The sequence below is a fragment of the Falco punctatus genome (assembly GCF_963210335.1).
Source record: "Falco punctatus genome assembly, chromosome: 4".
Classification (NCBI taxonomy): domain Eukaryota; kingdom Metazoa; phylum Chordata; class Aves; order Falconiformes; family Falconidae; genus Falco; species Falco punctatus.
Window position 1 is genome coordinate 55,155,671 of NC_137583.1, and position 13,369 is coordinate 55,169,039.

General features: G+C 39.0%; 1 protein-coding gene across 1 annotated transcript in view; it reads right to left on the bottom strand.

Annotated features, from left to right (window-relative positions):
- Positions 1-13,369, bottom strand: part of LOC308063974 (growth hormone-releasing hormone receptor-like) — a 494,830-nt gene that overhangs the window by 465,269 nt on the left and 16,192 nt on the right. Inside the window, exon 1 of the mRNA XM_080387720.1 lies at positions 1-13,369. This exon is cut by the window's right edge and continues 16,192 nt beyond it. Within this exon, the coding sequence (XP_080243846.1) occupies positions 1-57 (57 nt within the window). The 5' untranslated portion in view covers positions 58-13,369.

Genomic DNA, 13,369 nt, shown 5'->3' on the forward strand with positions numbered 1-13,369 from the left:
AAGCAGTGCCAGACTCAGGGTGTAGAGAGCACAGTGGTATAAAGCACTAGAGTTCATGTTTCAAAACAAGTAAAATTTCACTTCTTTAGCCTTTCTTAGTATCTTTCACTTGCTTTTTGACTTCCCTTCCTCCTGTCCATTGCTGATTTGAAGCATTTATCTTTTTACACAGAATTGACGTAACACTGCAGAGAAGTGGGAAATAAATATTAATAATTCTCTAAGCTGTATGTAACCTGCTTTCTACATTTTGGACTTTGCTGCATGCTCAGAGACTGGACTGGATGAATTGAGTGATTGATCCCAAGATTATGGGAATCATGTACCTCCTGGCAAGACCCTTGTTTTTTTCTTTCTTATGCAAAATTATTTTAGTATGGATGAACACATCTAAATGATGCTAATCCTGTATTAAAACAATACGTCTGGCATAAGAGAAACCATCTCCTGACAGCTAATGTTAGTGTCAATTTATTCTAATAAAACACATTTCATAGTGTGACTTCTGGGTATCTGTGTGTGAGTGTTTTCATGGCATATAATGACCGTGATCCTATATTTTAAAATATAGGATCAAAAAATACTCACAGGCATGTGAACACAAATTCTGCTGGGAACCTGTTGCACATTGATTTTAAGGCAAAATTCAAAAGGGATTTTTCTCAATTATCTTAATACTTCTGAAAGTTCAGTGTCTGAATCTGAACTACAAAACTTCTTTAGTCAGAAGTATAAAAATATGTACGCGCAGTTTATTCCCCTCATCCTAAGGTTTAAGACAGGACAGATGAATCCCACTCTGGAAGTACCCAGCCTCACTCAGAGCTAAATGTGCAATGTTTAGATGTCGTAAGGCTGGCTGAACTCCAGCCATGCTGTCTGGATATGAAAGCTTGTCTATCAATTTATACTATCTTGAAGGACTTCAAATTCCATAACAACATTAAGCAGATGTTAACATTGCAAAATCAGAGACACAAGACATGAAATACCTTTAAAAAATTGTTCTCCACTCTTCTGTTCTCATATCATGCCATTCCTCAAAATGAGTTTGTAACCCCAGCTCCCATCTTCCCACAAGGATCAATTCTACAACCCTGTTTGCACCTCTGACACAGCTTTGTCTCTCTTCCATGCTCATCTTTCTGCAGTTAATTTCAAATGACCTTACTGCTTATCTACACAGGTTGGGTAGGGGAATGCTGAGACCTTGAAAAGGAGCCTTCCAGCTCCTAGGGTCACCACAGCTTTGAGGAACTAAAGTTGTACTTAAGCAGAACTTGACTACATTTGGAAACATCTGTGGGGATGAAGTCTACAGGGCGCTTGGTTGTAGCTTGAATCTTGCAAGAGAGCTGAATATGTGCAATGCAAGAAGGTGTCTTTGGAGAGCTGAGATTGGCAAGCTTTCCTTTCAGTGTGTGCATAAAGATTTATTTCATTTTCCCCCAAAGCCTTATACCTTGCCTAAATCAGGCAAGCTTTCACAGGGATGTCTAAAATAAAACTGGAGCTGTCCTCCTGCCAATTTTCATCATCTGCTTTCAGAGGATGAAGCTCTAGACCTTGCAAATCAACACTTATAAGTCTATTTATCATGGGCAAATTCTGATATTTTCCCTAATCTCATTTCAGAAGCCACTGAATCTTGAAAATTGAAAGATTTCCCTGCAGAAGTATAGCATAGAAAATTTTCATCCCATAGTATTAAATTTACTTTTTCAGTTCATAAAGTTATAAAAAAGCTGATAAGAGAATTTGAACCTACACAGTCTTAATTCACCATGCCACATACCTTCAAAATAATGGCTGGCAACAGTATTCAGTCCTTACCAGTGTTCTGTTGATTAGCTCCTATTACCGTTTCAGGAGGTAGACAACCTGAATATTTACAGTACTCAAAGTGCTTTCAATAGTGAGACTACAACAGGGAGTTTCAGCTGCCTTACAAATACTTAATATTTTTATATTACTTGAAAAATCTTATAAAACCATAATGACTGGTGCTGTCATCACAAGCTCATGCCAGCAGAGGCTGTGTTACTGTACTCAGACACATCCCCTCTCCTTTCCCTCTCAAAGAGATTCCAGATTAAAGAAAAATATTTGGCTGAGCATCCATCAGGTTTCCTGTAATGTATCAGTGCTATTGAAGTTAAAAGTCTTTAGGCTATCCTACAAATGCTCTACAAATCATGCACCCTCCAGCCGTTTCAAGCAGTGTTTGAAAAAGGATCATAAGCAGTCCTGTTTCAAATGAGCAACACCTCACATTTCATGGAGATGCACTTTTTTGGTCCATATATTAGAAAAATATGTTGCCTGTGAGTAAACTTTTGGTGTGCACATTAGAATTTTCCATTTCAGCCACCACATCTTAACCATTATATGTTTTTATTCAGTGTTGTTGAAGTCATGCCTATAAAAACCACAGAAGGCTTTACTTACCACTTTTCAATGTACCAGAGCACAGACCCCTATGTAAGACATTTGAAAAGGCTTTCATTTTTCAGGGAGAGTGAGCATTCGTACGGAGGGATCTCATGCTGAAATCCACCACGCAAGGATTCTGATGACCGTGGGTCATTTTGGAAAACCTGGCTTTTCTGTATTTTCAGCCTAATTCTGCCGATCTGTAGCACAGACATTCCATTAAAATGAGTTCCTTCCTACTGTCGCTGTTCTGTGCAAATTTCCAGCTGTTTGTGGTTAAGGAGAAGGACATGTCTAAAAGAAAGTAATGATCTTATGGGCCTTATTTTCCCTTAAAAATGATTTTTTTTTTTCCATTTAAAAAAAGCTTTCTCAATAACGTACAGAACTTTGAGCTCCTTAGTTTTACCATAAAAGCACATCTGAAGGATCAGTATTCCACAGGCACAAAGTTATCACTTCCCACCAGTTGTACCCAAGTTTTGAGTACCACCACCCCTGCAAGCCCCCTTCCCACACTTCTCCTGAGCAGAGACAAACATTTGATAGATCAGTAATTACTGCATCTCTCCACTCATCACTTCCATGACCAATGCATTCCCTATTGCATGCAGCTCCTTTGTCAGGTTGCTAGTGCTGGCAGCTTGCCTTTAGGACTGCAGTCCTGCAGGGGAGATATTGAATATGCAGCAGGGGAGACATGCTCTCCCCAAAGGAGAAAGTCTGACATCTTCACAACTCTCTCAAGGATTCTTTTGCTGCTTTTTGTGGAACGGTTTTAGCTTGTGCTACTAACTCATGTAGTTTGTAAGAAACCGGCTGATTTCACAACAGCTTGTTGCCTCCTCCCAGCCCTGCCACCGCTGTTTCTGCACTCTTCTCCCTACACACAGAACAGCATCCCAAACTTATTTAAAACTCTTCGGGTTTTTCTGCCAGTTTCTCTCTTTCTGCAAGATCCCCTCCATTATTGCAGCTACAAGGATGTTTACTCAGAGATTAATCTCGCACAGTTGAAATGTGGCTATTTATTTTATTTTATTTAAACCATTTTTGAAAATGTCTGCGGTAAATTGCATTGTTTTGACCTAGTTAATCCAATTTGGTTGCTGGAGGTTATGATAAACTGAATAAAACCCAAATAAACTATCAAAGTTTGATGGCCTCACTGAACAGAGTAGTTGGATTTCCCCAGGCAATAAGAACAAGTGTGTAGTTATTTTTAGACCACCTTTGTCTTCTCTTCATAGCCTTGAGAATACAAGGGCTCATATACACCTGATTTGCCTTAAGCAAGACTCAGCTTCATATCTCCTTTTACCTTCCCCACCATGCCACTGCACTTACATGTCAACAGGTGAGAGTAAATTCCCTCTCCCACCAATGTGCACAGCTGGACACTGACTCCTTGAGCACAAGGTGCCGGGTGGTGGTAGTAAGGCTAGATTGCACCCATGGTATAAACCAGTAACCAGCACAATATTATCTGAAATTTATGAAGAACATTTCCACGGCAATTAACAATATCTAATGATGGTGGAAAGCTGGACGAAACCTTAATACTATACATGAATATTTCACAATTTTACCATTTACCTAAAAAAGTAACAATAACTTATTATAGTGATATTAAAATAAAGAATAAATAAAACCAAACCATGTGGAGCTTCCAAAGTTAAAAGTAAACAATTGAGTTAAAAAGTCAAGGTTTCTGAGATGACATTGCTACAGCTTCATATTTCCCAAAGATCATGCCCAGAAAAAGGTATTAGTGTTCAGCATTGAGAAAAGGGCTAGAGTCAGCATTTTGTCTTGAACTTGTTAATCCCATCAGCAGGGTCAAAATGGAAAACTGAGTCAGGACTGCTTCTGTGGTCTGCCAAGGTCAGACCCACGAGCACACCATGATAGAGTTTGTAATACTGAAGGCAAACCTGCTGTGGAATAAAGGGAAATTTCAGCCTCTAGCATTGTCTACCAGAGACTTTTATTGCCATGATAATTCTTTAAAACTATTGAAATTTAGAGGAAAGGTGTGGGAGGGGATGGGGGGAGGAAGGCTGGGTCTAAGTCGTTTAACCACAGCTCCAAGAATAGGCAATTTTGTTGTGCAGACGTGACAGATAAATGTTTAGTTTCTGAGGAAAAAGGGAATGTTTGAAACAGGGCAACTTTAGACAATCCAGAGCTTCAAAAAGTTTTATAAATGGGGCCTTGAATTAGCATTTAAATATTGAAGATCAAAAATATGCAGAGTCATAATTATGTAGTGGAATTAATTTTTCTTTGCAAAGCAGTATAAAAGGGTGATCATTTCACTCACACCGTGTATGAAACGAGCAGACGGATTTTAATTAAAGCTGTTTAAACATAGCGCAAAACATAGAGCATTAACTCTTGATCACATTAAATTAAATAGAATCTGTTTAAGCACTTGCATACTAGGGTTTTGCACCAGTGTGCCTGATTGATTTTTTTTCCACTGGGATAAATTTTCCAGCTTGGCAGTAGGGTTATGGCACAGTTACTTGACCACAGTGCTAGCTTCAGCACTTCTTTCCTTTCCCCTTTCAACTTTCTTTGGGCTGCCTACTCCCTGCCAGAGCTATTTGTGGGCATAGCAGGGAACTGGAGCAGGGAGCTCATCCAGACTAGAAATAAACATCCCCCCCCCCCAGAAGAATCAGTTTCCCAGTCCACCTCACCGTGTCTCGTAAATGCTGTCAGTGAAATGGAGAAGGCAGCCCCTGGTAGAGGAGCCGGGGCCAGTTTTAGGAGAGGGCAGGCGCCACTGAAACAAACCTGAAACCATGTCTTGCGGCTACCTAGGGAACATCAGGTGATGTTTTCAGACACACATCTTGTCATTTGAGTGCTGTATTTAAAACTTTGCTTAAGAGGAAAAAAAACGAAAGTTTTTGCATGGAGAAGTAGGAAGACATAAATCCATACATGCAATCACTACAGATTATGGAAATGGGTTGCTTAGCATTTTTTTTTTTTTAATGGCAGCATGTTACTGAAAAACTATAGATTGAAGTGGATTCTCATGCACACTTATTGCTTTCAACTTTGGTATGGTCAAAGGTTTAATCAGTGATATTTGACTTGATTTTCTTATTTACAGGTAAAAAGGCTTCCCTTCCATTTGCTTGTTAGAAGCTGAGGCTGCAATTCAGTAGTAGGGCTGTTAGTATACATAGAGTAATGTAACAAGAACTTTTTTATTCTGCCACCTAGTCACCAAAAGTCCTTATTGATACACATTTCATAGAAGTTATGTATCAGACATTTCTACAATCACCCAGAGCTGGAAAAAACCAATTCTGTATCTTTTAATAGGCCAACAGAAATTGTGGAGGGTGGTGGTTTTCTATTTCAGAGAAAAAGCAAAATGGAAAGAAAAACAACAATAACAACAAAAAAAACCCAACCCACCACCAAACACCCCCAAACCACACCAAAAGAACAAACAAAAACCCAGTTGAACATAAAATGAAAATACTTTTTTTAAAATAATAGAAAAAAACATAAACATAAACTGAACCTTTGGATCTTCTTTTAATGATGTTAGAAAATTAACACGTTGTTCAGCTTTAATAGGCTTATTTTGGATTTCAAGGTAGGAACACTGTTCTCCTCTGAAACAGCTTTGAATGATCATTTGATTTACCAGTCCATTGGTTAACTATTGTCTAATGTTCACTATTGGTGGTCCATCATATCACAAAAAATACCAAAAAATTTAATTTAAATTTAAATAAAAATTAATTTTAAATAAGAAAGCCAATAAAAATGTGCTTTGAAGCATATCCATGTATCTTATAATTTCTGCAGAAGAACAGAAGAGAATTTCCAGATTTCTGGTACAGGCCATGAATATATTGAATTGTTTACCAGTTTCTCTTCATTTCTGTTATTTGGGCTTGACACCAGTAGATGAATATAACAAACACTCATTTCCAAGGCTAGTTGTCATCTGGAAGCAGTATAAAGGGTTCTGAAACTTTTCAGTTGAGGAAATTTTATTTCCCTTTTAAGTGAAATGTTGTCTCAGCCAGATAGAACATCAGTTTCTAACACAAAATATATTGATTACTTTTCCCAGCTCTACAGAAATGTGATTACTGTGTGGTCCAAACAGCACTCTCTTTGGGTTCTCATTTAATCAGTTGGTCATCAAGACCTTGCAAGATCTAAAAATGGTCTTTACATTCATCATCTGTCATTATCTGCTAGTCGTACTCCACCAGTGCCTTACATCAGAGAAGGAATGTAATCCACTTCCTACATTAATAATTTTAGGATATAGTATAACAGAAACAGCTACAAAAAGCAATACTGGGCTGGAAAAACTCAAGCACACAAATACAAACTATGAGGCTGCTGTTTAAAGAGGAGGCCTTCAGGAAAGCATCTTAGGGTCAAGGTGGTTAACAAGGTGGATAAATTATGTCAGTGATGTTACAGTACTGCAGAAAGGCAAAATTATTTGGTGTATAAACAAAGGTATTACTTATTTCTTACTTGAAGCAATACTTCATGATGGTAAGCAGTCAAATTGCCAGAGCAATTTGACTGGTCTATGATGAAGACTATTTTTGAAGTGTTTTTCAAGAAAGCTTTAGATCTGCTGGAAATACTCTAAAGGAAAGCAGAGGGGCTTTGGAGAGGCCAGGAAACAGCACTGTAAGGGGAATGGTCAGAAGGAAAGCAATGGTTTTGCCAGAAGAGGTGAAGGGGGTACATGACATGTCTTATATTATAAAAAGACCTTTGGAAAAGAGTCAGGAATAATTTTTCCCATGTCAGAGAGGACAAAAAGACTCTGGCTGAAGATGCTAGAGGGAAATTGTCCATGGGATGTCAGGGAAAATCTTTCTGGCAGTTAAGACTGGAAAAGCCTTTGATAAATCAAATGAAGAAAATGTGGATTCTCCATCTTTGGAGGGTTTCTGAAAAAGATCAGACAAATATCCATGGGAGTGATGACTGAGACTGCCTTGGGGCTGGACAGTGGATTAGTTGATGTCTTGAAGTCTCTTCAAGTCCTGTTCCCCTGTACTTTGGTGGATTTCCAGCAGTCACAGGAGATTGATCCTTGAAGTGCACTGCCAACAGAGCTGTCTTCAAGGGTGGGCAAAGTAAATGGCCTTTGAAACAAATGAGAATTTGAGGGGAAAAGCAAAGTTTATAAAAATGTGCTATTTTCTTTTCCATACCACTAATTAATTTTCTGGTCACACTGGGAAGAACAATGGGTTTAATTCTTCTACTTCCTGCCCCCTTTTATTATTTTTTGAGAAGTTCAAAAGCTAATGGCAGAAAAGAGCAAATTTTCTTCCTATATTTTTCTTCTAGAAAACAGATTAAAAGCTGCCACTACCTCCCATGCCTTTGCAATGAACTTCAGTATGATCTTCACTGTGCAAATGTTACAAACCTTGTAAAATTACAACCTGTCTTCACTGAAGAGAGGAATAAGAATAAGGTATAAACATGGTACTACTCTTCTAAATCAATGGAATAGTTCCTGGCACAAAAAAGTGGTAGTCAGGGGGAACAAGAATCTCAATTATGCTCTTGGTAAGGAGCAAATCCATGGGTACTTGATACAGAATAATCTGAAAAGCAGCATCCTGTCCTTAACTGTTCCCTCTCCCAGAGTTGTTCTCTCATATGGATTCATCTAATCTCTGGTTTAGTGAACGTGGATAAGAGAACATTGGTTGGAAAGGTTCAGTGGCACAATATTGCTCATGGACACAGAAGATGGTGATGTCCTTGGGGGAATTCTGATTTTAGCCACGATAACATGACTTATGAGGAGCAGCTGAAGGAGCTGAGGTTGCTTAGTCTGGAGTAAATGAGGCTTAGGGAGGACCTTATCACCCTCCGCAACTGCCTGAAAGGAGGTTGTAGGCAGGTGGGAGTTGGTCTCTTCCTCCAGATAACAAGCAGCAGGACAAGAAGAAACAGCCTCAAGTTCCACCAGGCAAGGTTTAGATTGGATGTTAGGAAAAACTTCTTCACTGAAAAGGTGGTCAAGCACTGGAACAGGCTGCCCAGGGAGGCGGCGAAATCTCCATTCCTGGAAGTGTTCAAAAAACAGGTGTAGATGCGGTGCTTATGGACATGGTTTAGTGGTGGGCTTGGCAGTGCTGGGTGAATGGTTGGACCTGATGATCTCAAAGGTCTTTTCCAACCTAAATAATTCTTGTGGATGCTCAGGTTGATGTACTGACTGAGCTTGCTCCTAAACCCTTACACAGTGGACTCAGGTGGCTATCAAAAACATCTGTGCCTCTGTTCTCCCTTTTAATGGTGAGAATAACAATGAACATGAAACGTGTAGAGGAGACATAATTTTACACTGTGACGAAGATATTTTTGTGTTAATGTATGTGGTTTATTGATTCTTTATATACATTATTAATAGAAAATATGGAAAATAAGAAGACAATTTCCCATAGATTTGAGGTAGATTTAGGAAAAATGCAATTACATTAGGCTTTTTGGTCTAATGTTAATATCAAATAATGGCAGAAAAGCATGCAACAAAAGATGTCCTGGGTATTGAATGCTAAACCCTAATAAAGAATAAGACAATTATTAGTACAATTACATATAATACAGATAATCACATACAGCAACAGAATGTTAATAAACTAAAAAGCCCAGCAATAACAGTTATTAGTTACCTTTATATTTTCATTGAAGAAATGAAAATATATGTTAGCAGTAAGGTATTATTTTCCTAACTATGCTCTAATAAACTGCTGCTTTCCTCATCAGACACTAAGCAAAAGTCACTGATGAAGAAAAATTTGCATTTCATTAAGCATGTGGATAGTTATTTCATTAGCCGACACTAATCGCTATTAAAGTTAGTTATTACTCTTGTCCAGGAAGAAGCTTGGGCAATTAAAGCCACATTGAAATGTATAACCTAAAGTATAACCCACTCTTTTGCAAAATTATGTTTATTTCTTTCAAGCCATTGCATAGCCTATTTTTACCTTGGGAAGGTCACGAACTGTTCTTTTGATTGTATTGTTGACCACAGGTGGAGACAATAAGTAAAGCCCTGATCAGCCTAATCATGGGAGAAGCTGAACAAAAAGCAGACCAAATACCAACATCTGGGAGGCTTTTTTTTTGGTCTTATATATTTACCCCCTTGACAGGTGGAGAACCTGAGTACTATGCATACAAAAAGGGATTTAGTTAACCATGGCTGCTAGGAAAGGCATGATGCTATGGTTCTGTTTTACTCTGTGTGTTGCCCATTAACAAATCTTATTGTGAATGCACAGAGTTCTGCTGTCTCATGATCTGCAATGAACTGCAGTGTGATTGGACTCTTGCTTGTTAGCTGAATATCTCTCTTTTGGCAGCGCCTTTTTTTTTTTTTTTTTTTTTTTCTTCCTGATGGAAAATTGCCTCCTGACACATTGAAGAGGTCTCCATGGACTTTAACGTGAGTTTGGATGTTGGTACCGGACCATATGTGACTATTGATATGTGATAAGTTCTGGTTCATCCTACTTAACTTCCAGCTGGTCAGGAATAGTACCGGTGTTCCCTAGCTCCATCAGCACGGGTGTCCTCTGTACCCTGAGGTTTCTCAAATGTCAGTGGGCATGATGTTAGGACAAGTGAATTAAGCACCTATCCCAGAAATTTCTTCCTCTGCATACATAATATTTAGATGCTGAAAATAAGGTGTTCAGATCTCAGTCTAGATCTTGTTCTTAACTGTATTGGGTCTGGCTGAGATGGAATTAACTTTCCTCTCAGCAGCCCTCGTGGTGCTGTGCTTTATATTGGTGTCTGGAAAGGTGGTGACAACACACCAGGGTTTGGCTACTGTGGAGCAGCTGGCCCAGCATCCAGGCTGCCTCTCCAACACTCCCCCCTCACCAGTAGGCTGGGGGTGGGCAAGATCCTGGGGGGGAACACACAGCCAGGACAGCTGACCCAGACTGACCAAAGGGATATTCCATATCATATGGCATCTGCTCAGATATAAAAGATTGAAGAAGGGAGGGGGCATTTATTGTTATGTTTGTCTTCTGGAGTAACTGCTACACGTACGGAAGCCCTGCTTCTCAGAAAGTGGCTGGACCGTGCCTGCTGATGGGAAGTAGAGAGCAACATCTTCCATTTTCCTTTGCTTCCATGCAGCCTTTGCTTTTGCTTTATTAAACTGCCTATATTTTGACCCTTGAGTTTTTTCCATCTTATTTTCTCTTGCCCTTTCCTGCCAAGGAGAGGAGTGATAGGTCAGCTTGGTGAGCACCTGGTGTCCAGCCAAGGTCAACCCACTGCAGCCCCTTCTGGTGCCCAGTGTTGGCCATGAGGAATTTGGGATAGGGATAGTAACTGGGAGAGGTAACAGGAAAACATGGACTGAACATAGCTAGGGAGAGAAATGTAGAATGATGATGAGGAATTTCTGTTGTTGTAATTGTGACACAGGGGCTTTGGTGGGCATCTGGCATCCAGCCCAGGTCAACCCACCACACCAACTTAAAAGATTAACAATATGCTGCTTCTGGAATAAGTGGAAAGCTATTAACCACTGGAAAAAGGGTCAAAACTTGTGTGAGTTCAATGACCTATTCTGCTTGCTCCAAGATTTTAATCTCTAGAGACTTAGAAATTAGTTGTCATACTTACACAGTTCCAAGCTTGAACTGGAAGAAGACCTATCCCTGAGCACAGTCAAATAGTTAAGTCAGTGATACCCAGGTGGTTGTCATGATGTTGACCACGCTGTGTGAGCAGCAGCACAAAATGAGTTAAGTCAAGTGTTCACTCCTGGTGGCCCATGGCCCATGGATAAGCCTGTGCCTGTGGTTTTTCTGCAGATGGTTCAACACTGTAAAATGCTGAACCAAAAAGTAGGGGTTCTGGTGGCATTGGTTACAGTAGTAATGAGAAAAGTAAGAAACATATTATTATTTTGATTACACAGTAGTAACTGAGTAATTACACAACGTGGTAATTCAGGAACGACTGAAGAATAAAGGCAACCATAATTAACTACCCCATCTTGCAACATAGAGCCTTATTTGAGGAAATGACATAATAACATGGAAGCAATCTCTCCTTACAAACCTAAGTACTATAGAAATAGTTCTCAGCTCAGACAATTTTTTCACCTTAGGGAGGTACTGGCATAATAACTTTTGAAGGAAAACAACATGACATTTATACATATGAAAGTAAACATGAGTATGTAAATGGGTAAACCATGATAATTATGATACATTTTCTGATTTTGTGGGAGAATAAATTCTGCCTAGCTGCTTTCCAACCAGCCATCAGATTCAATGTATTTTCAAGTACAGGTTTGAACTGTCTTTCTAGAAAGCTCAGGATTTTATTTTAAATTTAGACTACATATTTAAAATCCTGAAACTGTCTTCAGATCTTAGTAGAAAGACCAAAGTTGAGATTAACTCAATAAAACAAAAAGCCATTCCAGCCTCCTCAGAGAGTTCAGGATATCTATGGTCTATTAGTTATACTGAGTCTGACACCTGTCTAGCTCCATCATTTAACCAGGACTTCACACAGACTCAAGGGTTTTCTCTGTAAAGAAAATATTTTTTTTCCCTACAAATTCTCTATTTTCCCACTCTTTAGCACCATCTTTAAAAATCAGAATTGGTCAACTTTGTTCTTTTTGATTACTCCACAAAGCTTCTGGTACCTTTCAGAAATATGTATCTTTCTGGACTAAAGCCCTGAATAAGGGAAAAAAAATAATCCACATTTGCAACAGAGAAGAAAGGAAGAGATATCTGTCCAAATAGTGATACTTGTGAAACTAGTTCAAGAAATTTACCCATGGACAAGTTTTGCGCCTTGTGTCTTTCTCATAGAATTGGACTGTCACATGTAAGAAAATTTCTTCAAAAAGTTCTCCCACACCTGATGAATGTTTTCGAAGTATCTCTTAGCACGTTGCTATATCATCCTTACAGATCCTCACTTTTTTATCATCTTTTAAGGTGGTGCTGAAATGTAACAGTTTGGATAATACTGAATGGTAAGCACTGATAAATAGAGAAGGGACACCTCACCATGACATTTCTTTCTGTTGTCATTTAGACTGACAAGGCATATCTGCACCTCTTTTCTTACAAGGGAGTATCAGCTTACTTAGCGTACTGGGGTACACAGATCTTGGAGGTTTACTGAAATTACCATGAGGCATATTCTCCTCCTACTCCATTATATTTGCCATATTTTGATGGCTTTCAACAATGTATAAATAGGAGGGGAAAAAAAGTTGTTCTATTACACGGTCCCTCATGGACACAGGACATTAAAAGAAAAACAAACAAAACCCCCAGGAAACATTAAAAAAAACCTTCAAACAAACAGAAAAAGAGCAGGTTTCTCTTGGATTATTCATAATTATGAATACCAGTTATGCAAGACTCGCTCTAGCTACAATAACTGAGGCAACTAAGTATGTTAACCCTAATCTAACACCACGGCAATGAGGATTTAATTCTGTGACAGATGGCTGTTGAACTACAAAGATCGGTACTGATAGTGATTCACATCCTCCCCTGGCAACCAGCTCCACAGCTTAGTTTTTCTGGTAGTTATGAAGTTTTTCCTAATATTTGATCTAATTCCTCCCTGCTGTCTTGTAAACCCATTTCTTCTGCCCATAATGATGAGAAGGAATAACTGATGCTTGTCTCTTATGTAACTTCTTTTTTAGCCATCCTCAGTTAATCACCAATCTCCCTTTCTCTCTGGAATCACAACCCAGTTCTTTAAGGTTTCTATCTGAGACCTTACTTGCCCAGCTTCTTCATTCTTGCAGCTTTCTCTGAGCTCCCTCTAGTCCCTCTGTCTTACTTAACAGCAAACTTGCAGTGTTTATAAGCATATCATGACAAAAATATTA